Below are 27,937 nucleotides of genomic sequence, written 5' to 3'. Positions count from 1 at the left end.
CATCAGCATTATTAACACAAATAATAAATAAATTAAACAGAGGGAGTATTTAAAAATCCCCTGTTACACAGCAAAACTGTTCCAGCACAAAAAAGCATACAGATCCATCATTTTGCATGGGGATGCAGCTGAACAGAACAGGTTTAAAAAAAAAATCAGATGAAGAAGTCGAAAACAGAAGATGCTTTCGAAGTGATCTCAGAAAATGTTTGCTCCGGCTGCACAAAATCCTTGAAACCGCCACAGGTGCGTCATGATGAGACCTCTGCAAGGGGCCATATTTACTTCTGTCAATACGGCGATTCGTGTTTGTGCCCATGCGCAATGTGACGTCCTGGTTTCTGCGGATGCGTGTGACGTCACGGACGCGTTCCGTCCATGGTAGAAGCGGCATTTGTTTTTAGTAATGACTACATAAAAAGATCAGATTTAACAAAAAATACGAATTGGGCATCATGCCCTGCAGTGTGAACATAGCTATAGCAACAGACACGCGTTCACACTCACATACATACATACTTTTACTGATTGGGAACCCACACTGCCTGCAAGGAAGACACAATAGCATCTTTGACCCAATAAAGAGCCCATTGTACTGTATTTTGAATGCGATATAGGTGCACATTCACAATTTGTTCTTCTTCTGTTAACATTGTGTGCAGGCTTTTACAGACAGGAGTTTATAGTTAATTTCTGGTTATAACACTTTACCAAACTGGCTGGCAATGCAGGTATGGTGCTTTCTACTATGCCTCAGTCAACTCCTGAAGACGGAAAAAAGGAAACAGTGGAGTGGACCTAAAATGTACACACATCTATGGACAAAAAGAAGTGCTGTGCTGGTGTCATGTGATCTACATAATTTTGCTTGGGTCACATGATCAACAGTGCTAAGCTGCACGTCACCCCATGACGGTCTTTCACTTTCCTTTTGTGGCTTTACAACTTTCAGTTAAATGGCTGGAGGCCATAACGAACAAAAGGGATTTACGTATAAAGTATTTTTCTAAATGGATATTTGCTGGTAATGCATGCATTTATCTTAAAATTAAAGATGCAGAAGTATGCAGGCGGTGGCTATCTCAGAAAGCTTTAGAAATTAGTGCTCATCCAATGTTGTCTTTTTCGGGCTTGCTGGTGGTCTTCTTTTGCAGTTGTAGTGTCCAACAAACCTTGAAAAGGTATGTGTAATTTGAATTTATACTGAATGCTTGCATATTGGCATGTGAGTTTGGAAGACAAAAAAGTCAGGCTCTCCAGGCAGTGTCTGGGAATTAGATTATTGCACAGGTGCTGGGGTAATCATAAATAATAGGACTGTATTTGTTTGACTGGTGGATTTCCTTCTCTTTTTTAAAAAGTGTAACTTTAAACTCCATATTATGACAAAGACAGAGGTTCCCCACTGGGACTGATCAGCCGATATTACAAGGTCACTCTTGCGTGGGCTCCAGGGGGCCCAGGATGCTACGTTTGGCCATAAAATGTAAATGCTGGTTCACGTTTGGAAGATCTGGAGCAGGAAAGGGTGCGCTTTCCTGTTGCGGTGCTCCCTAGACAGTCCGCCCTCAGCGCCCTCATGCCTGCTTGAACTACTTAAGTGTTGGCGATGCTTGTCGGGTCAAGTGGGTCCACATTGAGGTAATGGCCATGGAAAGTGAACATTATCTAGGGATTTGCTTCCAACATTAACACACTAATTCTTCACAAGACTCGTCTAGTGACCTGTAGACAATAATTACGTAAGGGGGGGGGGGGGGGGGGGGGGAGTATTGTTTTGATTTTGATTTTTTGCTTTCATTGTTGGCAGGATTACCTTCCAACTACAGATACCATTTCATTAAAATGAAATAAATGTTGATGCAAAAATATATAAGAATACATTTTGAGGAATCTTATTTTATCTTTTTGTCGTTAGAGTTAGTTTAAAACAGTCAACCCTGCAACAGAAAGCAAATGGTATAGTCCATCCATTCAATTTCTACATCCTGTTCAGGTTTGCGTTATTAGGAATCCCACTCGTGTTTTAGGCAGGATGCGCCCTGCTCTAATATGATTGGCTGCAGGACACGTACTGCTGCAATATGATTGGCTGCGGTATCCTGGTAGGACACACCCTCCTGCTTCCAGACGGGAAAAAATGTATGTGAATTCACTGTTGTGGCGTTTATATGAATCCCACTAACCTTAACCCACCCTAATCTTAATCCTAACCCAACGTAGCTCAATGTAACCCCAACCCTAGCTCTGAACCTAACCATACCAAACTTGATTGTCTTAATTCTGTACAAATATAAGACATATTCAGAATGGTCATCTCGTTACATCTGCGTAGTCTGCCCTTCCCACGATGCAGAAGCCAATCATGTTGCAGTGGGGTGTGTCCTGAATTTAGACACTGTAGATTAGACAGACTACATATGGTGCACTAGTCCTGCCCTAATCCTTACATCTTCTGGCATGCTCCATTAACCCAAAAGGAGCCAGCTGCTAATGTAACAACAAAATTGCATTTTGAAGCAATTAAAAAAAAATTGGAGTGCAATACTTGGATGCAACCAGAAGGGGCACTGTGGATTCAGTCTCAACTACAGTAGTCTGCTGTCTAAAGAAGGAAAACATTGTCATGCAGCTATGGGAAGTAGAACTACTTCCTTGCAGACATCCGTTCACTCACTCGCACCTTCTGGCAGCCTTCAGTTTTTGCACACACTGAAAATAATATTTAAAAATGAACTTAATCGTTAATCGTAAACTCAGTCGTTAATTTTCCCCATAGTTGAGCAAATGTCCATCTCTATATGAACAGACAAAAAAAATATAAATACGCAACTCATCAATTTTGTCACTTTTGTTAGAGAAATGCATTTGTTCCTTTTATTCTTTGAGCTGCAATGGAGGGGTTCCACCCACCCATGAGTCAGAAATGTGATTGTCCAATTGTCCTGCCTTTAACGCACGTTAAATGTTAATTAGTTTGGGTTACAGTATTCTTTGCTCACTCATCTGTTTTTATGACCAAATTTGATGGCACATCAGGAGTTAACTGTTGTGTGTGGCTTCACAATAAAGGCCATCCATTGACATCTACTGCCTCGTTCTTGTCAGAGCACATGCTACTAATTACGTTGCCGAACACCCAAAAAGCCTGGTGATAGTCTCTTTAAGTGTTTGCTCGCCTTCTTGCCCTTCGTTCATGCAAATGTGCTTATGTCACAGCTGTGGAAACAAGAGCATGACTCCACTTAGCCCGTCCATCTTTTTTTTTTTGTCCTCTATTCCCCACATGGTGCAATGATTTCTTCTTATGAGTCTGATTTCACACAAAACAGTGCGAGTCAGAGAGCATTGCGTTTGGCAGCCACAGCAGCCGCTGGGAGGTCTAAAATGTGTTTTATTTTTTCATTTACAAAATAGTATCGTTAACTCAGGTGTTTTATATTCCATCAGTAGTAGAAAATGTATTTTACAAACCACAGCAACCATGTTGCGTCCCTAAAACCAACCACTTCCTTCTTGTGGTCTCCAAAACTATTGCCGCTAACATTCTGCAACTTGAATGCAAGTTTTGGTGTTTTGCTGCGCCAGCTTGATATAGGTGCTAAACCAGGAGCTGCAACTCTTCTGCAACAAAGACAAACTTGAATTCTATTCTGTTGTGTAGGAACCATGTTCTGTGACAAACGTGGGTGTCACACTGCACTATATAGCAACTGTATGAATGCTATTACCAGTTACTACCAATTAACTAGCGATTGGCTGGCGACCGGCATCACGGTGGACGTCTGGTTAGAGCGTCTGCCTCACAGTTCTGAGGACCGGGGTTCAATCCCCAGCCCCGCCTGTGTGGAGTTTGCATGTTCTCCCTGTGCCTGCGTGGGTTTTCTCCGGGCACTCAGGTTTCCTCCCACATCCCCAAAAAACATGCATGGTAGGTTAATTGAAGACTCTAAATTGCGCGTAGGTGTGAATGGTTGTTTGTTTACATGTGCCCTGCGATTGGCTGGCAACCAGTTCAGGGTGTACCCGCGACCCTTGTGAGGATAAGCGGCTCAGATAATGAATGGATGGATGGCTGGCGACCAGTCTAGGGTGTACCCCACCTCTCGACCGAAGATAGCGGGGATAGTTTCTAGCATCCCCGCGACCCTTGTGAGGATAAGCGGTACAGAAATGGATGGATGGAATGGAGATATATTTATTATAGCTGTAAAGTTGGGTTGAATTATGTGTTATTATATACAATACAACCACTATTACGCATGTTATTAGTTGTACCATATGTTGTATTTATCCTATTTCCCAGATTGTTATTGTACAACATTTATTACCACCTGAAGCCTGTACATTTCCAAACTTGTAATGTCTGTCTGTCTGTCTGTCTGTCTGTCTGCCTGCCTGCCTGCCTGCTTGCCTGTCTGTCTTTTATGTCTAAAGTTCCAAATAAAACAAATTAGTTCTATGAAGCATAGAGCGTTTAGGTCAGGTTCATAAAGATAATGTGTGATAGTAAACATTTAACATTTGATTGATTTCAATGTATTGTGTCCACTTTAGCGCCAGCGTGGTGGTGGGTGCTCCCAAGGCTCACACGAAGCAAATCAACATTGTTGAAGGAGGCACCGTGTCCTACTGTCCATGGCGCCTTGGTCAATCCGATTGTCACACCATCGAGTTTGACACGGAAGGTAAGTGTTGTGACTGACATGCACATTTCCTTCTGCTACTATCTTACATCTCAAGATATAGCCATATATAGCAGAATAAAACGATGGGTCACATTGACATAACATTTTTCAAATCTGATTATTGAGTTAGTCCAACTCAAACTGGAATTGTAAAGCATGTAAACACTGTAGTCCAACTGAAATCCAAATTGTATTACTGTAATTTCTTGTGTATAATGCGCATTTACCACCCCCAAAAATGTCACACTTTCATTCCAATATGACCGAGGTATGTATGACTGCATACTATGTACAGTTGTGCTCATAAGTTTACATACCCTGGCAGAATTTGTGAAATATTGTTTTTTTAAATACGACTAATGACTGAACATATATACATATATAATATCATTAATTTCTTTATGGTTATGTTTTGTTTGATGATAATGCTTTTCTGAAATGCTTGATAGTTTAATTTGAATATCATTAAAATAAATCTAAATGTGTTTCGAGTCACTGATGGTGTAGTGGTACACTCGCCTGACTTTGGTGCAGGCAGCGTGGGTTCAGTTCCCACTCAGTGACGGTGTGAATGGTTGTCCGTGTCTATATGTGCCCTGCGACTGACTGGTGACCAGTTCAGGGTGTAGTCCGCCTTTCGCCCGAAGCCAGCTGGGATAGGCTCCAGCGTCCCGCGACCCTAACCAGGATAAGCGGTGTTGAAATGGATGGATGGATAAATGTGTTTCGCCTGGCCCTTCATGTTTTCTTTAAAGAATTTTACCCATCTTACAAAGTCTGCCTGATTAATCAAACATATGAGCACAACTGTGTGTTTTCTGATTTACTAAATAAAAGTAGTGCTATGAATTTCAAAATAATAGCAAGTAAATAAACATAATTACGTGTTCAAAGTGCTTAAAGTGGCGGCACGGTGGCCGACTGGTTAGAGCGTCAGCCTCACAGTTCTGAGGAGCGGGGTTCAATCCCCGGCCCCGCCTGAGTGGAGTTTGCATGTTTTCCCCGTGCCTGTGTGGGTTTTCTCCGGGCACTCCGGTTTCCTCCCACATCCCAAAAACATGCACGTTAATTGAACACTCTAAATTGCCCGTAGGTGTGAATGTGAGTGCGAATGGTTGTTTGTTTGCATGTGCCCTGCTATTGGCTGGCAACCAGTTCAGGGTGTACCTCGCCTCCTGCCCGATGGGATAGGCTCCAGCACGCCCGCGACCCTAGTGAGGAGAAGCGGCTCAGAAAATGGATGGATGGATGGAAGTGCTTAACTTCAGAATAATTATTTGAAAAAAACTAACAAAATAAAGATAATACTTCATGTTTTGATCATATGGGTAGAAGCAAAATCATGCACTGTAAAAATGCATTGTACATAGGTAGAAGGGTTTTCCAGAATTTTGAGGTCAACTTTGGGGGTGCGTATTATACATGGGTGCGCATTATACACAAGAAATTACGGTACTCATATTCTGCTAACTGCACAGCATGGTGTAACAGTGATTCTCACGTCTGCCTCACAGTCAAAAGGTTCTAGACTTTAATCTTGGGCTGTCTTGTGTGGAGTTTGTACTTGAGTACTCCAGCTTCCATTCATGCATGTTAGGGTAATTGAAGACTCTACATTGGGCGTCTTCAAATGGCAGACCGCGGTCCGTGTCCGGACGGAGTTAAGGTTTCACGCGGACCGTTAAGTTCAAGTGCCGTTAAATAATGTTTTTCTGCTGTCACAGACTGTGTACGAACTCCATGCACCATACACCATTACAGTTGTACCCTTGTTGTGACCAAAATGAGCCAATCAAACTATTTGTTTTCCTGAAGAGATCTGCGGGAGAAGACTGGGGCGGCATGGCCTGTTTCAAAGTTTGCAAAGTTGACTCAGAATAAAAGAGTTTTTATGAATAAATGGACGGAACAGTGCTTTTAAATTTTTCCAGAAGCCAGCTCAAAATTGTTGTGTCTCATATGTTGTGAGAGTGTGGCTTGAATAGAAAGCGAAATGAAACACAAATCCTTCGATCTTCCACTGAACTTCCACTGGCAATAACTCGCAAGATAACCAAACTGAGAGCCCAGAACAGCAGAGCCTACATGACTTCCAAATCAACAAAGAGCAAATGAATGTTCCTTCGTCGTCGCATATAGCGATGTTTGACATTTTGGTCGTAACGGAATGTCAATGCAGCTGCCGAGGGGCATTAACTGAAGGTAAACAAAATAATTTCTCACTTGAAATCTGTATCTATCTGTTCTGATTTACTTGAAAGTTAGCCTTCATTTGCCTGTTCAATGTTACTTGAAATTTAGGTGTGAGATGCTTTACTTCAAATAGTTTTCTAGCAATTTATTTTAGACTTGCAGGCATCAAAATATAATTTGTAAATGTAATTGTAGGCCTGACATGTTTGCGCCTGTTTAATAGATATTTAATTTATTGGTGTTCTTGGTTTTTAAATGGGAACTGTTTTAACAGTTTAGATGTGTGTCTAAAATCAGCCTCACAGTTCAGAGGTTGTGTGTCTGTTCCTGAACAATTAAAAAGCCATTTTTAACCTGTTTATGTCTGGAAAAGACAAATTGGTTGTTGAGGAACGGCTTTTGAAGGATGCTTTTTCCTTCCTTCCTCGAAGTCATGTTTGGGGGCGGTAGAGAGAGATAAGAAATGAATCAACAAATAGACGAGACAGAGCCGTGTTCGCAGGACAGGTGAACATGATACCGGGAATCTTGACAAAAGGGCTGTAGCTGAGCTAAAGGGATGACATAAGGTGATCAAATTAATGGACTTCTATTTTGGGGTGGTTGATAGAAGACCCGGCAGACGTTTTTTGCTCAAAGACAGCATAGCAAAGTGAAGACAGGAACAGTCAAAATGAGCACCGCGGTTCAGCTAAACTTTATTGTCCTTTATTGTGAACAACCGGCGTAATATTCCAGTAAGTGTTTCATAAGACCCTTTAACGACTCCTTTATTGGCTTTCGAGACTTTTTTTTTTTTTTTTTCCCTCCAGCGGAAAATGTGTTGGACATCCGTGGCATATAACTTTGAGGTCGCCGTGAGTGATGTCATTGCAAGGTCTAATGGAGAAGGAGCCCTCCCCACAAGGGCAATCTGAGGGTGAAGGAGCTTGTTGCATTTGCCGAGGCTGTTCTTAAATCTGCAGAGCGAGCTGCGCTGCAGTGGAGGAATTCTGAAAACATCTGCACGCAACTATGTGCCAAGCAGCTGTTGCATGGATGACATTTAGTGTTGCAATTCTTTTACTGTAACTGTGAGCGTGCTTTATGTGCAAGTTCCAACAACCCATAAGGTGATCCAAAAGTCCGGCGGTGGCTGCTGCCAGTCAGCACTGAGGATGCTTGACTTTTTCAACAGAAAAAGGTTGACAGCGATGTCATTTTGGCAATGTTTTGGAGCCTCAATACATTTCGGTATGGGCCTCATATCCACCGAGTATTATGGTGTGGTTCAGTTTGGTATGTGCACATTTTTCAGCCTTAGATTAAGGAAGAGTGGAATTACAAAATTATTGTCTATTTGTTTACTAATAATCAGCACATAGCAATGTACAGTGTAACAATTGTCTTAGTTGAATTCAAGGCAGAGTTATACATTACCTGCATCTAGGGACAGGCCTTTCAATACATTTCTTTGATTGACTATGGTGAAAATGAACAAAGAATGTATTATTTTATTGTATATAATTTTGGATGATATGGTACAATTTCTCTCTGAATGTTTTGAAGTCCCATTTTGGCACTTGTGTCATATTGAGGAGTTTTTATAGTGGAGGTCTCTGTGGATGAAGCCCAATGTTCCATATTTGATGTCCTGTTGTTGTTCTTTTTTCTTTAGACAGCAAACTAGTTGAGACTGAATCAACAGCTCCTCTACTGGTTTCATCTGAGTAGTGCATGCCATTTTACTTCAGTTTCTTCATGACATGATTAACCAGGAATCGATCGGTTCCACACCATCAATAGACTTCTAAATGATCGATAGATTATGTCCATCCATCAAGTAAAAGTACACTGACTCCCCCCAAAAAAAGCTCTAGTATTTTGTATATCGACTTCAGTGTTGGTATCGAAATGCTTGGTGAGTTTGAGCTCTGACCCACGGGCCACTGACCCTCTTAATTAGCCGAACGAATTGGGTCAAAGTGGCCCCCTTCCAATCACTTCCTCTCCCATTGAGATAAGAGCCGGACTACGGATAGGAGAGGAGGTGTGGAGGGCGAGGACACCAAGGAGCCTGCGAGAAGGCCCATTCAGGATGGGAGGAAGGGAAGAAGGAAAGGGGAGAAGCCCTTGCCAAACACAGGGCATGTGATGAGAGAATTTGACCATTTGTCTTCTGACCCTCAGACGAACAAACACAGTCAATGTCTGCACAACCCTCTAATGGTTGCGAGCTGGTCTGTGCATGCTCTTCACACCCCCACACTGCAGGGCCTGTCCCAGGAGAGGCTTGGTCACATGACATGTGAATGGCCAGTTTCCCCGCTATCTCCCTTTGGAATCTCTGTTCTTTTCTTCTGATAGCGCTCCACGTGACTCCAGCTTGCCGCTTCAAGACAAGCCGAACTTTTCATTGCTAGTTATGGTGACACTAGCTCATTTTTGAATTAGCCCGATGAAATCCAAGGGTTCCATAAACATCTTTCAGCCCCCCAAAACAAAACATTGGCGTCTCTCACACCCCCCTTCCTCCCTTCATGTTCGGTAATGGTGATGCATTAATGTGTCCCCTCTGTGAGTAATGTCAGTAATGAGCTGAAATCCATTAGGCAAGCAAGAGCATTTACATCTTTGGCTACTATATCCATTCTAAGTAGGATATCAATCACATTTTGTTCCCATTTCAATGATGATTTATCACAAGTAATATTGCTGGTCCTCTATCTTTATTTCTCCCCTGGATGCCAAGTCGAGGGTCACATTTACAATATATAAGATATTTTCCTCACAAATTATTATTATTATTATAGGTAAATGACACAATTAATTGAGTTTCATATCAGAGAAAACAAACTATGCTGATACGCTAATAATGATTTTTCTTTGGTTTAAAAAAAATCAACTGATAAATCCGGTACTGCCACTAAGTGGACGAGCGATAATAGAAAAACAACAACAAATGTGTGTTTTGGCTAAGATTACCAAACAAAACCAGTGGGGAATAGACTGGAGGTACAATACTGATTCCTTATATAATACTGTATTTGGAGGAAATTGCTAAACCAGACAGACTTAAAATTAACTGTGCCTATACTGTATGATGCTATTGGCGTTTTTGTGGAAACGCACTAACACCAGACCTGTTGATGTGCTTCCTGCCACCTGGTAGACGAGAGGTCCAAAACTCCCAGTCAGAGAACATTGATAACATATCATGATAACAGCTTCAAGTCAATGCAATATTGGCTCTATGAGGTGACCTGAACTTATGTGAAGGGATTGTCGCTATTAGTCTACTCCAATGCATATTACAAGTGAACTTGAGGTTGCCTTTGTTTTCAAAACTGGGCAGAACTTTTCAGGGTAAATAACACGAGAGTGCCTCCTCCAGTGCACTACGGCTTTGCTGCTTGTTTCAGTAATAGGACCTGAATTTACACATCCTCACCTCAGCTTCTGGATTTGTATGTTGGCTTTGAGTTATCCATGCCGACACCTGTGAGTTATGAAAACACGGTGGTGTGTTATTAACGGCTACACGGCAAATAGAGATTAGCTAAAGCAACATGCTTGCAAGGAGCCTTTTGAAGCCTTGCTCGTATTCTATAATTGCCTGGCTTGTATGACTTAAATGCTGGGCTTCACCCCAGGACACCTGAACACTTTGGCAGGAATGAGAAAAAAGCTGCTGATGGGATATTAAATGAATATTGTGGTTTTTCTTATTTTAGTGATCCTCTTGTGAAAATGCTAGCCAGGAAACTGAGTTGCGCATTTAGTTGTAGAATTTTTATGTGGAAACGGTGAGCTTGAGGCAAACGTGTGTCGAAACAAGGAATGATGACCGTGCTGCTATGAGGGCTTTGGTTCCGCAGAGGGATTGTTTTGCTTGGACAGAAGTCTTGGTGCTGTTCCATAACAAGGATGGATCAAAACTGCAGTTTGGGGTTGCCGAGTTGGCCAACATCATACTTTGCTCACACCCACATGCATTGTGACGATCATCAGTCCTTCCTAGAACTACCAAGTCATCTTTGGTTACGATGTCTTGCGAAGTGGTTCTTGGATCACCAGCCTGAGAGTCACTTCTCAAAAATGTGTTCTTCCCTGTCGAATTGATTTTGTTTGCATTGCATTGGGGCTGCAGCGCAGATGGAGCATCTGTCTTCCCATGACGTTGCAAAGTTTAAACCTGACTCCGGTGACCATCTGTCATCTGTCACTTGCTTGCTAGTGGAGTGTCAAAGTGGCAGATCAGTGGCCAGGTGGTCAAACAGGGCCAAGGGTCATTGAGGTTAAGCTCGGACGGTCTTGTCCAAACTCGGTCAGCTACGCTGGATGACGCACATCAGCCTGTTGGATTGTCAGCCTCTTCATAATTGTTTCTTGTCGCTGGCTGTCTGTTTAAAAAAAAAAAAAGACATTGTGTACTGTAATCTGTCAAGTAATGAGAAATACCTAATTTTTTTGACGCACAAAAGTCAGCCTTTGAATTGCAATGTAAAAAATAGTATTATCTCGCTAACTCTCATTACAACCTTAGAAAATAAAAACGAGTTGTTGCATCAATTCATCTTTATATTTTGACATTTTCACATTTTTTCTTAAAAATACACTTACAGTGGTGTTGGTGTCAATTAAATGTTTGTGTCTGTCACAGGGGCTCGCGTCGTCCTGATCAACAACACGGTGCATCAGATCGAGTTCAAGTCGCACCAGTGGTTTGGCGCCACTCTGCGTTCCCACAGTGACACGATTCTAGTAAGTTTACCCAGGCAAAATATTTCGGCACAAATGAGCCCACCATATACAATAGTTACAACCACACTGGTGAAAAGTGAATGGAGTAAGGCGCCCCAGGCTGGTAACGCCAATGTATCTGCAATACCATATATTACATAAAGTACCTGTGGAGCATTTTACTGCCATTGGTCATGTCGTTCTTTTAGCCTGTGATTTACATGGGTCATGGGTGGGTTTTGAACACATAAAAATCCATATGCTTCCCCATCAAATATATGAGTGGAACATTCCATTCAACAGCAACAGGTTATGTACTGTAGTAGTTTTGATCATGTGATTCAAGCCCTGTGTCTTACGGTGAATTTGTTGTCGAACTCCAGTTGTCACGTCCATACCCAATACATCTCAATTTTTGTGTGTGTGTGTGTGTCCAACACACACACATACATGCACGCACACACACCCAGTGACATCAGAGTTGTCATGACCTGGGTTGGGTTTCGTGGTAACCCTGCTCCAGATGTACCGACGCCCTGGGCTGGCGTCCCCCCTCTTAGGTCACTGTTGTAACAACTAGAAAAACATCTCCCACCTAAAAAATACTCCTCCCGTTCACCACGCCATCTCTACCATACTGACCACACCAAATGGCTCTTCCTTCCTGTCTTTCAGGCCTGCGCACCTCTGTACTCGTGGCGGACTGAAAAGGATGTTCCGCGGTCTGACGTCACTGGGACTTGCTACCTCTCTGTTCAGAATTTCACCAAATTTGTGGAGTACGCTCCCTGTAGAACAGGTGACTGTCACCTTCATCTGAATTTAACAAGAGTATCACACAAGTACACCGCTGCTCACCTAAAGTAAGCGATAATATTTAACAAAAAAATAACAGCACAAGCAGTACAGTATTAGTATTCATTTTAAGCTTTATTTTATTTTTATTATTATCGTTTCTGCTTTTAGCTACATAGGTTTATTTATTGCCTTTTCTTATTGTGGCTGTTTTATAAAAGGGCCCCAAACTCAATCCTCAAAATAAATTTACCTACGGGTCTGAATAAAGTAACCCAAACCTGATATGTATGTCGATATCTTACAGTTCACATTACGGTAACTGGGAGCAGATTCACAAGTGCTGTATATTTGTTGATTGTTTTCTTGATTGCTTGTATTATGACTGATCTTTCATGTGTAGAAATCAGCGATGAGGGAGGACAAGGCTACTGCCAAGGAGGATTCAGTGCCGACTTCACCACGGTAACCACCCCATTTAGGACCAGGGCTTGTCCACTTCCTCTGTCACCGTAGTAATTTATTATTTATCTTTCAGGACGGTCGAGTAGTGTTGGGTGGGCCGGGCAGCTACTTCTGGCAGGGTACGTCTGACGCATAATCCAACACAATGCTGCTATCTTAGTAAAAAGTAGCTAATTGGTTTTCATCTTTGGCCATACCTTAGGTCAGGTGATCGCCGCAGATAAAGAGGACATTATTAAGGCCTATTACCCAGGCTACTTTATGCAGTCTGTGGATGGTCAGATCCAGACAAAACAGGTCCAGGCTAAACACGATGACAGCTACCAAGGTAAACTGTTTTTGCCCTCCCACCCGCGCTTAGTACTTTTCCATGAAAGTTAAGTCTCACTTTTATGCCCTACAAGGTTACTCTGTGGCTGTGGGGGAGTTCAGTGGAGATCAAGTAGAAGGTAAAGTCGATTAAATGTTTACTGCAATGCCAGTAGTTGGTGACACATACAATTGCAGTCGAATATGGATAACATGAAGCCAAGTAGCCGTATATGATTTTTTTGGTCCTGTTCGGCTATTAGGTCAAGCACAATGGAAGATCTGTATCCCTTTTATGCCGGAACAGTTTTACTGTGTCACAGTGGCATTTTTAAGCTGCCGCTGTGGTTTCTTCGTATTATAATTGATGTTTATTTAGAATCCGAGTCGAACAGAACAAAGTTTCTAGAGGGGAGAGAGAAACAAAGACGAAAGACAAAGCACTAACTGCAAACAGGATGAGAAAAGTAAATTATTACATATCTACAACAATGAAACATTAGATATGAGTGTTGTATGAGGCTATAGTGCTCCACCCTGTGAGGGAAGGACAGGACAAGATAGAACAGGACAAGGACAGGAAAAGAAGCATGCAGGACAAGGGTCGTGAACCCGGCTGTACAATTGAAGTGTGGTGTGATTGACTATGTAAATGACAAAAGTCTATAGGACGAGAGCGTGACTGAGGGGATACCCAAGCAATTCGCATATCCATTCATATTCCTTATATGATTTTGGAACTGGATGTGTTCTCAATAGAACTGGTGTTCTGCTGGATGGCTTCCTTGTGTAAATCTCTGCTTTATTTCCTTCAGATTTTGTGGCCGGTGTTCCGAAAGGAGTGATGCTTTATGGATTGGTAAGAAAAGTCCATTTTGGCTGTCTAATTTGGTGCTCGGAGTCTGTCTGGCTATTTAGACGAATGCTGTAAAATATAAGGCGGAACATGTGGAGATAATGCTTATTTAAGGTCATGTAAAGAGCATCTTTTACTGCTGTGTTACAGGTATCCATCTTGAATGGAACAGACTTAAAGGTCATGATTAACTACACAGGCGAGCAGGTGAGTTGGACCGGCGAAACCTCCTTCATTCTCGGTTCATGTTCATTCAATGGCTCGTGCTGCAACCTCCTGATTTATGGATCAGTGATGGCAAAAGCATTTCCTCACCTGTTATCTGATTGTGGTTTCTAGTCAGGATGGGCATGATAAATAAATTCTGGGGGATTGAGAAGCGGATGGAATTAGTTCGGGTGCAACCCGTTTGTATGTACCATATGTACACTATGTACACATGTATGTAAATAAAGCTAATGCTCATTAAAGTCAAAGCAATGTTTGGTGTCGGACCTTTTTGAACTGTTTGTTATAACGATTGCAGTACAGTAGAGTGTACAGCTGCAACGCCTGGTGTGAAGCTGTTAATTAGTTACATTATATTTGATAGATTCAATTACATTTGTTAGAACTATTTCAATTATATTACGTAGCTACATCAGAGACAATGGAGTGAGGTTCCCGAAGCTGATGACGTCAGTGTGTGAATAACTGATTTACTTGTTGACATGCTCGTATTTCTCTACAATCATCATGATGTTACAATTGTTGTTTGAATATGAAGATATTTACCTCTGAGCCTCAGACGTTGCCGCATTGACTTGCATTGTCTCATTCCGCTGTTTGGCTTTTTGATTAGGGAAGGCTGTGAATGTTTAACTGTTAAGAGATATGCTAAGAATAATAATAATAATGCAATAATAGATTATTATTAACATTGCAATCAGTAGAGTATAATAAAGATGGAATTGGAATGTAATTCCTGAAATGAAAACAGATAAAAATAGGCTTGTCCACACTTTTAAGTGAAGCTCAGTTGTTTTCTGAAAATTGTAGTGGCAATTCAGAAAAATAGAAAATCGTGTGTTTCATGGTTTGAATAGTGATGCCGCTTGTTCGAATAAATAAAATCAAAAGTTAATTAAACTGCCCCTCTTCAGAATTTTGAGGCTGAATTTCAGGAATTTTGATCAAACAGTTCCACTCTTTGTCTCCAGATGGGATCATATTTTGGCTATGCAGTAGCCACCGCTGATGTCAACAATGATGGGTGAGTTTTCTCCCAAACAAAAATGACCATCGGGACAGAATTGGAGGCCACCAGCTAGTCATTACACCGCTGACGTCTAAGTTTCTGAAACTACATGACTCGATTGATGTCCTTTTTTTGTCTGCAGGATGGTCGACCTGCTGGTGGGTGCCCCCATGTTCATGACGCGAGGCTCCGATGGCCGTCTGGAAGAAATGGGCCGGGTCTACGTATACCTGCAGCGTGGCCCCTTGAGCCTGGAGCTCAGCCTACTTCATCTGACGGGCACTCAGGTGTTTGGGAGATTTGGCAGCACCATTGCACCGCTGGGAGATCTGAATCAGGATGGATTCAATGGTGAGAACCGGCAACGATTGTATGGCGCTAATGGCTGCATGGATTTTATTTTATTTTTTAAATTCTAAACCCCTAGCTGTCACCCTGCCACCAAAGCATAAGGACCGCGTTTGGGAATTAAGATGCTTGCTGTTACTGGAGTGCTGGTTGAAATCCTGTAACAATATTCAAACTTACTATTTTTCATCGTGGTGTCACCACCATTTGACACCGTCAGCCAGCAAGCATTCGTATTAATTAACGTGCCCCAAAAATTACATACAAATATGGAAAATATTCATATCAATGAACAGTGCTGTGCAATATCGCAATTATCATATACAACTAGAAGGCCACAAAGTAGGGTACAGTCATGCCTACGGGCAATTTAGAGTTTCCAATTCATGCATGTTTTGGGGATGTGGGAGGAAACCGGAGTGCCCGGAGAAAACCCACGCAGGCACGGGGAGAACATGCAAACTCCACACAGGCGGGACCGGGGATTGAACCCGGGTCCTCAGAACTGTGAGGCTGACGCTCTAACCAGTCGTCCACCGTGCCGCCATATTGGTACCATATTTTACATGGTAAAAATAATAATTCACCCTGATCCAGATCATCACCAAAATGGACTCAAATATAATTGGCTGTTGAAATGTAACTGGTTGTGCTTTCCTGCAACGTTTCGCCACAGAATATTGTGAACATGGTTTTGCATTCATTTGTGTAAACCTGCTGTGTCCTGTGTGTCCGCGTGTAAATTCATATTGAATGCAGTGAAAAGGGGTAATTATAAAAATAAAGCTTGTGCATAGTATCCATCCATTTTCTGTACCGCTTCTCCTCACTAGGGTCGCGGGCGTGCTGGAGCCTATCCCAGCTATCATCGGGCAAGGAGGCGGGGTACACTCTGAACTGGTTGCCAGCCAATCGCAGGGCACATACAAACAAACAACCATTCGTACTCACAGTCACACCTACGGGCAATTTAGAGCCACCAATTCATGCATGTTTTTGGGATGTGGGAGGAAACCGGAGTGCCCGGAGAAAACCCACGCAGGCACGGGGAGAACATGCAAACTCCACACAGGCGGGGCCGGGGATTGAACCCGGGTCCTCAGAACTGTGAGGCTGACGCTCTAACCAGTCGCCCACCGTGCCGCCTCGTGCATAGTACTGTATATTCAAATAAGTACAGTAAAACTATAAAAAATATAAACATTTTAAGATTCTGCCTCACATTTTTAACTGTGTAATAGCATAACTTTCAATTAGATTACAATTAAATACTGTCCCCCCCGCCCCCAATAACAAGATCACAAAATTTAAGGTGAGCAACAGAAAGGCAGCAGTGTCATGTGATCTCAAAGTGCTTACGAAGTAACAAGGATGGTCTGATATCATCCCTATTTTGCTAACAGCCCCTAGGCACTGCACTTGCATGGTATCCTGCAATTGCTGTGAAATGCTGTATTGTTATGTATTAATAAACTTGGTTGTCCTTTAGCGATTTCTTTTGTTGGCCTTTTTATTGGCATTTCTTGTTTTCACAGTGTTGAGGTTATGTCACTGTTAAAAAACAAACAAAACAACAAAAAAAACTGTGTGCTTGGTTTCACTGAACTTCCATGCAGAGTATCGAAGTGAAATATATTTTGTAAAACGGACAAAAAACCTTAACCTCGCCCTCTTGCAGACGTGGCTGTCAGCTGTCCATTTGGTGGGGAGGAGCAGCAGGGCTTGGTTTACATCTACAACGGCTTCCCTCAAGGGCTCCAAGAAAAGCCGTCCCAGGTGATCGCAGGCCAGTGGGCTGCAGGTTCCATCCCTGCCAGTTTTGGCTTCGCACTCAGAGGGGCCAAGGACCTGGATGGTAATGGTTACCCGGGTCAGTGAAGTTAAAAATGTACTTTTTTTTGTGTGCTGATTAAGCGTTTACATGTTTTCTCATCATTTCTTCTTCATCTTCTCAGATCTTATTGTTGGTGCCTTTGGCGTTGATAAGGCAGTTCTCTACAGGTGTGTTCTTCAAAATAATGGAATTTTCTTGTTGTCTTTTCAAGTTCGTAAAAGTGCTTGCATTTATGTGCTGTCATCGGTTGAATATATAAAAGTCAGATTTAATAACCCCAGTGGAAAAACTCGAGTGGCCTGACCCGAACCCTGATCTTGGGAATTGTGTATGAACTGTGTTTTTCATGTTCATACAGAGTTCTTTTTCAAAAGACACAAACTCAGAATTGGACTGAAAGTGGACCAAAAATGTCAATCACGGAAAAAGCAGGTTCTTTTTCATATTTTAGTTTACAGTTTAAGCAAACCACTCCACAGACTTGAAGTGAACTCACTGAGACCACTTCCTAAACTGATCTTAGGATGTTTAAAATATATGTATGACTAGCTTACTAGTCATTTTGAAACTGAAGTCTGTCCGAGGCCAGATAGTGCCCAAGCTGTGAACCAATAGAAAATAGACTGTATTGGCATTCACACTATGAGTTAATTTGAAAGAAAAAGACTTATTTTACTGATTCAATTCAGGTCTGTTTCAGTCAATACAATGGCAAAACAAACCAAACTGAATTTGGACATCACTGTTGTTCAAACCTTTGCGCACCACTTCATGAGCTGACTTTATGGTGCTTTCACATAATACTAAACTCAGTCCTGTTAAAGCGATGCAAAAAGTGTCTCCAATTTTTTTTTGTTGCGTTCACATTAGCCTCCTTTATCCAGACATTTTCACTTCAGGGTGTGCTCACTTGTGTTGCCAGGGGTTTAGACATTAATAGCTGTGTGTTTACATTGCAGCAAAGTGTCATTTCTTCAGTGTTGTCCCATGAAAGCTATAATGAAACTCTCAAACACACTCAAACATGTGAGAGAGTGTACTCACTTCTGTGAGATATTGTATATTAATTAGCCATTGGGCTGTTTTTTTTTTTTTTTTTTTAACCAATCGGATTTTGAATTAGCCTCAAAGGTCCCACTAGCCGTCCCACGATAGCGTCGGCATTTTTCAGTTTCTATGGTTGGTTGGTCAGAGCAAGCCAAACTAGACTCGCAAGCACATTGGATGCGATCTGAACACATTAATAGAGTATATTTAAAAATCAGCATCTTTGGAATTATGAGTGTTTCATTTCAATATTTTGGTTTTGTTATGTTATTAGATAAATATTGATTGATTATCTGAACTGCTCCAGATGATGTATGTGGCACAGTTACGTGCTATTTTATTGTGTTGTTGTTGTTTTCTTAGACTGCAATGTGATAGTGTTGATATCAAGAGGGGGATTCACTCTGTTAAGTCCCCATTGAAAGCCCAGATACCAAATGCACTAGCCACCTCCGCATGCTGACCCATCTTCGTGGTTGTCTCCCACAGATCCCGTCCCATCGTCAACACCACCGCCGCCCTGACCGTTTATCCCACCATGATCAACCCTGAAGAGAAAAACTGCATGATCCCTAACGGGAATACCAGCATTTCCGTTTCCTGGTGAGCAAAACTCCTTTTGGCTTCTGCTGTAAACACTTATTTTCTGTCTGATCAGGAATATGCGTGCCATCAGCGTTAGCCGAGTGCAGCTGTCATGTGACCCGTGTCTTCGTATTGTGCATTTAAGAAACATGTCCAAAAGCAGCATTGTTAGCCGTTTTGGCTTCCTCTAAAGGTGCACACTATTCCCTTCCAGAAAGGAAACAGACGGCGGTCACTCGATTTTCAGCATGGTTGACACTGGGCTCGTGTGTGCACCCCTCTACCCCCACTCTATGAAGGAAACTCTTGTATACACATGTGTCTTGATTACACTGCCGCGTTGCTGTGGTGATGAGGAGTTTCAGAGGGGATAATGGCAAGGAGAGTGAGAGGGGAGGAGCTTCAAATGTATTTTTTTCTCCCCTTTGCAGTTGCTTTGAATGTGATATTGTTCGGTAGTGGAACACAGCTGGGACACATCAGGACATGTAGACTCACAGTTGTGCAGGAGAACTCACACACAGAAGCTTGTATGAAAATATTAGTGCCCCTCAATAGACGCCCTTATACTTTGTCTCTTTCTGCTCTTTTTGGATGGGCGTAAAGACAAAGTAGAGAATTAGAAAGCAATTGTCTCGCATATAAGCTAAGTAGAGTATATTTCGCCAACGATGCAGATGATTTTTATGATAATTGATACAGCATACTGTATGTCATGCTTATTTAAGTAAAAGAGGAAAAAGTTCAAAACAGCTCTTATTAGAAATAGGTCCATGTGTATATTAAGCAAATTTAATTGAAACATGTCAAATCATCACATAAAGTAATCACACAGATACAGTAACATTGAAATTTTTCTTTTTTCTGCACTTAGTTTACATTTAATTTAGATACTTGCTAAATAATCACGTTAAATAAAATAATCACAAAGATACAGTAAGATTTAAATTGTTCTTTTTCGTGCAATTTTTAAAATACAAGTGACCTTTACGTTTTATTGTAAAAAACTGTTTTTTAAAGGGGACTACTAATTGATAAAAATGCAAAACCTCAGTGAAATACAATATTGAATGACTCCTACAATTACTCCACAAAACTTTTCCTTTCTTTGCTAATTGGTTACAAACGTTTGCTAATCAAATCATATTACCTGCGAGCTATCATATACTGTAAGGAAACAGGGTGCCCGTGCAATTTCTTTAGAGCGCAAGACAGATCCAGGTGTACGATACATTGCCCTTGCCCTCTCCTTGGTTTTTGCATCCACTGAAACAACTAGGTGGGGGTGAGCTGTTAGGACATCAGCAGCGTGTTATGCAGCTGATGTCATGGGAGTTGACTTCCGTGGGAAACCTTTGGCCAGTCAGTGCTGAAACTCGAGTGCTTGCCCAATTTCACCCCTCTTAACTTTGCTACCCCTTTTTGCATCCTTTAGGGTTTGTGCAAAAAGGCATCAATTCATCAGCCTGTCTGGTGAAAGCTGGCTTCCAAACATTCCCAGCATGTTAGTCATTGTATTTATTCCATTTCGTTGTAATGGGAAACATGGAAGGAATGGACTTTGGAAAGGGTGTGAATTATGTATGCTTTTGTTTACAATTAAACTTCTGTCCAACAGTGTCAACTTGAGTTTCTGCATATTTGCTGACGGCAAGCACCTACCAGACGTCCTCGGTAAGACAACAGTCTCCATCCACGCTGTCAAAAAGTCACCATAGTGAATGTTTCCAAATCTGTGAGTGCCAGTGAAAGTTCTGGCACAATTTAATGAGTTCCTTCTCCCCTCTAAGGATGGATAATATTGCATTATCTTAACGCCCAGTCCCGATGCAATACCTTTTTTCCGATTTAGGACTATTTATCGCTGAAACAACCTGCATGAACAGAAACGGCAATGACGGCAACATGCAAAAGTAAACAAACAAAGTTATATTAAACATTGCATAGCGTCACCATGCAATGTACCTCTGTTTTATGTTTACATCATATTCAATAGTCTGTATTAAAGAATGTACCACATTCACGACATATTGAAATGGTACATGCACCAAAATGTTCTGGGCTGATTAGAATCTAAAGATGTTTGCTTCTATGCGTTGTTTCTTCCACAACCGATATCCAAATTGGGCCATTTAGTTGGCAAGTTAATCTTGAATTGTGTCAATGGGACCATGTTGTGTAAATCCAGCCTTTGTCAAATCATCAGTCGTATTGCCATTTAGTACATCATCTCTATCATCAGAATCAGAATCAGAATCATCTTTATTTGCCAAGTATGTCCAAAACACACAAGGAATTTGTCTCCGGTAGTTGGAGCCGCTCTCGTACAACAGACAGTCAATTTACAGAACACTTTGGGGACATAAAGACATTGACAAAAAACAATTGTGCAAAAAGATGCAGAGTCCTCGAGCACTTAGAGCAGTTCGAACGACTAATATTGCAATAGTCCGGTGCAATGACCATTGTGCAAAGGGCGCTGAGACTTCAAGGAGTGTATGCGGTTTAAAGTGACGAGTGACCTGAATGCACATTTGCGCGTTGCAGATTTCCAAGTGGAGGTGCAGCTCGACAGTCAGAAGTTCAAGCAAAAAGGAGCAGTGAAGCGAGCCCTCTTCCTGGACTCCCAGCAGCCTTTGCTGCAGGGGAGGATAAGGGTGCACCATGGCGAGCGTGTCTGCAACCACACTAAGATCTACCTCAGAGTGCGTCCTGTTTCACCGCAATATACGTATAAGGCTACGGTTCCAGTCAGTTTTATTCAACTGCATATTCAAAGTAATTATTTTTGACTCTAGGATGAGAAGGACTTCAGGGATAAACTCTCCTCCATCTTGGTGGCATTGAACTTCAGCCTGGATAGCGATGCTGCTGCGGACTCACACGGTCTGCGACCCATCCTCAACTATCAATCCCCCAACATAATTGAGCAGAAGGTACTTTCAATTATATATTGCTTGATTGTCATTCCGTATGCCACAGGTACAAGGCAACAAAATGCAGATTACATCGAACCAGAGGTCCATAAGCAGAAATGAAATGGCATATACTGTACAGGATACAGTATATACAGTGTAGGGCATGCGATGTAATTCCACTTAAAATAAGACTCATTGAAAAAAAGTAAATTGTTTTTAGACAATTTTCTCTTGTTTCAAGCACATTTTTACTTGAAATTAGTAGAAAGGGGCGGCACGGTGGACGACTGGTTAGAGCGTCAGCCTCACAGTTCTGAGGACCCGGGTTCAATCGCCGGCCCCGTCTGTGTGGAGTTTGCATGTTCTCCCCGTGTCTGCGTGGGTTTTCTCCGGGCACTCCGGTTTCCTCCCACATCCCAAAAACGTGCATTAATTGCTGAGTCTAAAATTGCCCGTAGGCATGACTGTGAGTGCGAATGGTTGTTTGTTTGTATGTGCCCTGCGATTGGCTGGCAACCAGTTCAGGGTGTACCCCGCCTCCTGCCCGATGACAGCTGGGATAGGCTCCAGCACGCCCGCGACCCTAGTGAGGAGAAGCGGCTCAGAAAATGGATGGATGGATTAGTAGAAGGGCAACACAGCCTAATCAATTATCAATGATGAGGGAACTGCACTGCAAGAAAGAGTTTCAGGCGATTTACAAGGGGATTTTTGCATAAAAATGAGAAGAAATTAGTCATTTCCTGTTCCAGGCAGACTAAAATTAGACAGAATTCCACTTACAGGAAGTGAAAATGGAGCAACTGTTTGTTGAACTCCTTTGGGAAAACTAGAATGTGTTAGTATTTGTTTTCTATCTGTGAATTGTCTGATGTTGGACCCTGCTGGCTCATCGGCTCTATTCAAGATCAAAAAAAAAAAAAAAGGGCCTTCCCCATAGCACTCTTATCAGTGTTCTACAGGTCCCAAAACCAAACTTTTGTGAAAGTAAAAACTGTGGTCAGAGAACTGTGTATTATGAATTCATAATAGTTGGCCAATAAGCACCTGTACCTGATCACAACATCATAGAGCCAGGTTCTTTGGGATGGTAGCCAGACAACTGTGCTAACTGTGTGCCACAACCAACTCCTTCTGTAGGTGGGCCCATTTCCCACATCAGCGCCCCATCTGTGCCTCACCCATCCCTTGGCAGAGTGACATACATGTCACCAGTCCCAATAGTCCTTCCAACAGCAAATCATTGCGCTTACTGACATAATTTGGCGAGGTTTGTAGTTGTAGTTATCCATCCACCCACCCATTCTTTTTCTATTCCGTTTATCTTGTTTAGGATCGTGGGGGAGCCCATCTGACCGTGGGCAAAAGGTGGAATCGACTGTCTGCAGGAAACTCAGCCGTGTGTTCCACTATACTACCAATGATGGCTAGTCATAGACACTATACTGTACATGTTCTGTAGCCCAGCATATCTGGTTTAAAAACTGGGTTGAATGTAGTCTGAGTTCGATGGCAGCAGGATACTGTATATACGTGACCTCAGCGATCGCCACCAGTTTGGTTAATGGTGGTATGTGTTCTTCTCACAATTCTGTAGCTTCTCCTTGGCTGGATCTGCACTACTGCCTTCAGTATATCTAAGCGTGTGGGCCTCTCGCAGATGTGGTTGGCTGCCAGGAACCAAGACCTTGAGCTAAAATATCAAACTTAAATCTGGCAACGCTCCCCTTTCGAATAAACCTGAAATGCCCTGTACTCATGTATCAATTGGGAGCAGAGTAGCGTTCAACATATTTAATTTCATACACACAACCAGAGCTTATTGGGATAACGGAGACTGTGGGACTGTGTGGCAGCAACTTTTCACCAAGTCTCAAAACCCACTCACATCCTGAACATATTCCGTATGCTTCTGGCAGGATTTATGGTCTCATGCTGGATCTATTAATGGGCGTCATTCTGGCAGCGTTTGCATGAATCTCAGCTGTTGTTGTTCTTCGGAGCTTGAAAGTATGCAAAAAGGCCCTCATTGTCCTTCGCGAGTTTGCTTAATGGAGCAGTCTCGCTTGATCGCACTCTTCAGAGGACACTCGCTTTTATATACAGTCGAAGAGAATCTGTTGAGCAAAGCTGGACGACCTCTCAATGGTTCGGATTAAGAATGAAGATTGCCTATATCAAATCATAATAGAAATTGAAATAATCTGTGACAGAAGACGAGCTACAGACAAAGACGTTTGGTCAAATTCCAACTTGTTCCACTATTGTAAATCCCACATGGAACCGCTCCGTATCGTGAGTTGTCCGCCGCTAGTCTTTGTTTTATTGGGAACATTTGATAATTTTTTTGGTTCCGAACAGTGTTCGCGCAACACTTTCCAAAAAAGTCGAGTCTTCATCAATTATGAACACATTTTGACATCATTAGACAAAAGGGTTATGAAACTGTTATTGAAACCTACATTGTGTTGTTTACCACTTCTAGTTTGTCTCTTTGCAAGTGGAACATAATCTGTTCTGGGATTTACATCTGACGCTGATTTGTTGTAATTTAGAATGGATTATGAAATAGAATAGAAATAAGGAATAAGAAATAATGGAAATAATATATAAAAACAATATAATGTGTCCTTAAGGACAAAACAACTTTATTTTACTCTACAGACAATGTTTTAAGTAAAAGTTTAACGTTAACAGCCACCCAAGTGTAAAAATATGTTCCTGTCATTATTAAATCGTGTACCCGAGATTTAGTTTTCTTACATTTAATTGTATCCCCAACATTTTATACTTTAGATGTCCCACTGTATTTCTCTCCAATTTGTGATTAGCTGAGAGAAATCATGTGGTTATACAGTCTCATAGTAAAATTGGCATTACTTCTCGTGTAGCGTACTGTGGTTTGCCTGATCGTGGCCAACTGACTATGTTCGCCATCATTATAAATGTTTGTCAGAGTTGTTGTGAAACTCCTCGCATCACATGTGTGACCCACACAGGTCCAAAGATACATGTGCGCAGTTAACATGGCGGCTTGCCTCGGTGTCCATAATTAGAGCTTGGCGTTGGTGTAATAACAGAGGGGGGTGGAGGCGGGCGCATTGCTCTCTTTAATCTCCTTCTATTTATTATCCTCGTCATCACCAGCATCATGAAACTGACCCTCGCAGCCTGATGCAATTTAGCTCGCCGCACGAACAACGCTGATCTAGCAGCAGCACTCTCTGTTTCCTTCTTGCCTTAGAAGCTCCAATCTGTTTAGTTTCGGGTTTTTCGAAGCCCATATGCCCTATTCCAGAAAACTGGGAAATCTGACATTTCCGACCTACGACAAGGGAAATTGCATCGGAACGTCACTTGAAGTCAAAGTTCCCACTAGCTCGGCAAACTGATTTTCTCCAATTTAACTGAGACACAAGACTACATATAACTAATTAAATATAAATGTTCATTCATATAAATATAAATGTTCATTTATACTAGATATGAACATTCAAAACACACAGTTTGGCATGGAAATATAGGTAGATTATATAATTACTGTATCTTTTCTGTGAGGTAAATTATAGAGAAATAATTTAATAAATACTACTTAATAAAATAATTGAAACATTAATCAAGGTTTGTTCTTGCCAACAGCCATCAAAGGATCCCCTCACAAATGAAGAAATTACTAGTGTATCATGATCGCCACACTTGTTTTTCGTTAACGTTTGGAAGTTTCAGAACTGTTAAACTCCAGGTGGGATATTTGCGACTTCCCAGCAGTCTCGAATGCAGCATTAAGCAGGCTACACACACAGAGATCTTTGAAATAAGACAGAGTCCACATGGGACCCTAAATATGATCTTGAGTATTTTTAATGTCCAGAGACTGTGTGGTGCACACTTAGCAGTCCGACTTATCCCACAATCAAATTGTGACCTGATGTAGTACCTAAACTGACCTTTTTGGGGGGGGGGGGGGGGGGCAGCAATGTGCCACAGGGTATCGAGACTGCTGGAAAAAGCAAAAAAGAATAAGATGGGCTAGCTGGTCGCTTACCTGGTAATAACTAATTATGGTGGTGTTGCAAATTCTTCTTGTCATTTCTTTTAAGACTTGTAGGACTCATTCTCTGCTTCCTGATTGGCAATCGTGAGTCGGTGGCGCAGCCGTCCTCTGTGTTGACCACACTCATCAGGAGTTTTGACTTAACATTTCTGATTTTGTACTCTGGCAACAGTTTGAAGACAGTATTACTGCCACCTACAGGATTTCAGTTGAACAATAACATTTACAACTTCATTTTCGGTCGCAAATGACTAAAATGTGGTAAACTGATGTAATTTTCTACTCTTTTTCTCAAAAATAACCAAAATAATATATTTTACTTAAACAGATTTTAATCATGTGCAACGATGCACATGTTCAAATTAAGTCAATTCAAATAACTTTTTTTCGGTGTAGAATAATGTGGCATACAGTATGCCTGTCTTATGTCCTTCTAGATCTTAAGGACGCTGGTTTCGATGGGGTGGCGTGTGGGGAAAGTGTGGGCCGCCACAGAGGGCTGTGATGTGGGACAGCGGTGAGATCGGTGAGCTTGCAGCCACATGCTTTGTGCCGCAAGAGTGTGTCTTTCCCTTGGGGCCGCACTCATCGTTTCCTCCTGTGACTTTGCAAAAACAGAACATATGCGTGCCGGCACAGCTGGCTGCGAAGCGTGTGTGTACGCGTCTGCTCCTATCATTAGCTCACTAGGTCGTTCCATTGAGCCGCTAGAGTGTTTTGGATCATCCCTCTGTAATCCTATAAATCAAAGAGAGGGGCTGTGATCCAGGTGTGTGTCGGAATGTCATCAGTCATTGCACATATTGCATCATGCTACACTTATCCTCATGTTTGCCGTCAACACGTGATTTATTATCTCAGTAATTCAAAAAAGAATTGTGGCTACTTACATATGTTAAATCTTTTTGTTTAAATAAATGTGTGTTTCAGGCTCAGATTCTGCTGGATTGTGGAGAAGACAACATCTGTGTCCCTGATTTGAAGCTGGCAGTCCATGGGTGAGTCTTTCGTTTCCTCTCACATTTCTTGGAATCCATATATTATTGATGGGGAAAAATACATTAGATTCCCCAAAATCCCCACGTTGGGATGTAATTTCAAATCTCAATTGAGGACAGTGCACTGATATGCACATACACACCTTTATGCAAAGTCTGCCGTGTGTAATCACTGTGTTTTTGTTCGTACCGATACAATCGACTGATTAGCTTTCACAACGATTTAAATGGATTTATTTTCATCCAGAAGGCTAACTAGCCAAGTACAGATCCATCCAATTGGATCGTAGGAATATGAATCGAGACAGCAATATAATGAATGAAACGTTACACCACTAATGTTAGTATAACACATTTTAATCATGTGCAAATGATGCACATGTTTGAATCAAATAAATTCAAAGGGACTGTTTTTTTCAGCATGAACAAGTATGTCACAAAACAACAATGGTGGACCACAGTGCTATTGTTGTGTTTATGTACTTCCCCATCAAAATGTATTACTGTAAATCAATGCCAATTATATCAAAGGGCACATTTACTACACCACTAGTGAGTTGCAATACTTGCATATCAAATTACCGTATTTTTAACTCTTGTATAAGCTAACAAAGGCCAATCAAAGGACGGTTTTGGAGAAGACCCAGGTTTCTAGGTCATTGTGTAAACTTACTCTGTTGATACTGCTTGGCCCCTGATGGATGTAACACACACAATCTTGGTCCAATCCCCCTCCAAGTGTTTATTTGGAAGTGCATGCACTATTCCAAACACTTTCTCTTTCCCCATATTTTATATAAAAAAGCACATTCTCAAAGATGAACGGACTTTCTCCACATTCTGAGAATTTGCTGAAGTGAAGGGCTTTGACATGTATACTGTATGTTT

At 41.8% G+C, this 27,937-nt stretch overlaps 1 protein-coding gene across 1 annotated transcript in view; it reads left to right on the top strand.

The window, feature by feature from the left end:
* The window catches only part of itga5 (integrin, alpha 5 (fibronectin receptor, alpha polypeptide)), a 58,874-nt gene that overhangs the window by 13,115 nt on the left and 17,822 nt on the right, over window positions 1–27,937 (top strand). Inside the window, exons 2-19 of the mRNA XM_061685477.1 lie at window positions 4,558–4,688; window positions 11,524–11,624; window positions 12,279–12,402; window positions 12,802–12,863; window positions 12,937–12,982; window positions 13,066–13,191; window positions 13,268–13,312; window positions 13,988–14,031; window positions 14,179–14,235; window positions 15,228–15,280; window positions 15,408–15,616; window positions 17,292–17,483; window positions 17,569–17,614; window positions 18,984–19,097; window positions 20,698–20,753; window positions 21,627–21,784; window positions 21,878–22,015; window positions 26,982–27,049. Coding sequence (XP_061541461.1) covers window positions 4,558–4,688; window positions 11,524–11,624; window positions 12,279–12,402; window positions 12,802–12,863; window positions 12,937–12,982; window positions 13,066–13,191; window positions 13,268–13,312; window positions 13,988–14,031; window positions 14,179–14,235; window positions 15,228–15,280; window positions 15,408–15,616; window positions 17,292–17,483; window positions 17,569–17,614; window positions 18,984–19,097; window positions 20,698–20,753; window positions 21,627–21,784; window positions 21,878–22,015; window positions 26,982–27,049 — 1,770 coding nt within the window. The remainder of the gene's footprint in view (window positions 1–4,557; window positions 4,689–11,523; window positions 11,625–12,278; window positions 12,403–12,801; window positions 12,864–12,936; window positions 12,983–13,065; window positions 13,192–13,267; window positions 13,313–13,987; window positions 14,032–14,178; window positions 14,236–15,227; window positions 15,281–15,407; window positions 15,617–17,291; window positions 17,484–17,568; window positions 17,615–18,983; window positions 19,098–20,697; window positions 20,754–21,626; window positions 21,785–21,877; window positions 22,016–26,981; window positions 27,050–27,937) is intronic.

This window comes from Phycodurus eques, chromosome 1, assembly GCF_024500275.1.
Source record: "Phycodurus eques isolate BA_2022a chromosome 1, UOR_Pequ_1.1, whole genome shotgun sequence".
Lineage (NCBI taxonomy): Eukaryota > Metazoa > Chordata > Actinopteri > Syngnathiformes > Syngnathidae > Phycodurus > Phycodurus eques.
Note: the sequence above shows the minus strand (reverse complement) of the source record. Positions and strands in the feature narration are given on the sequence as shown.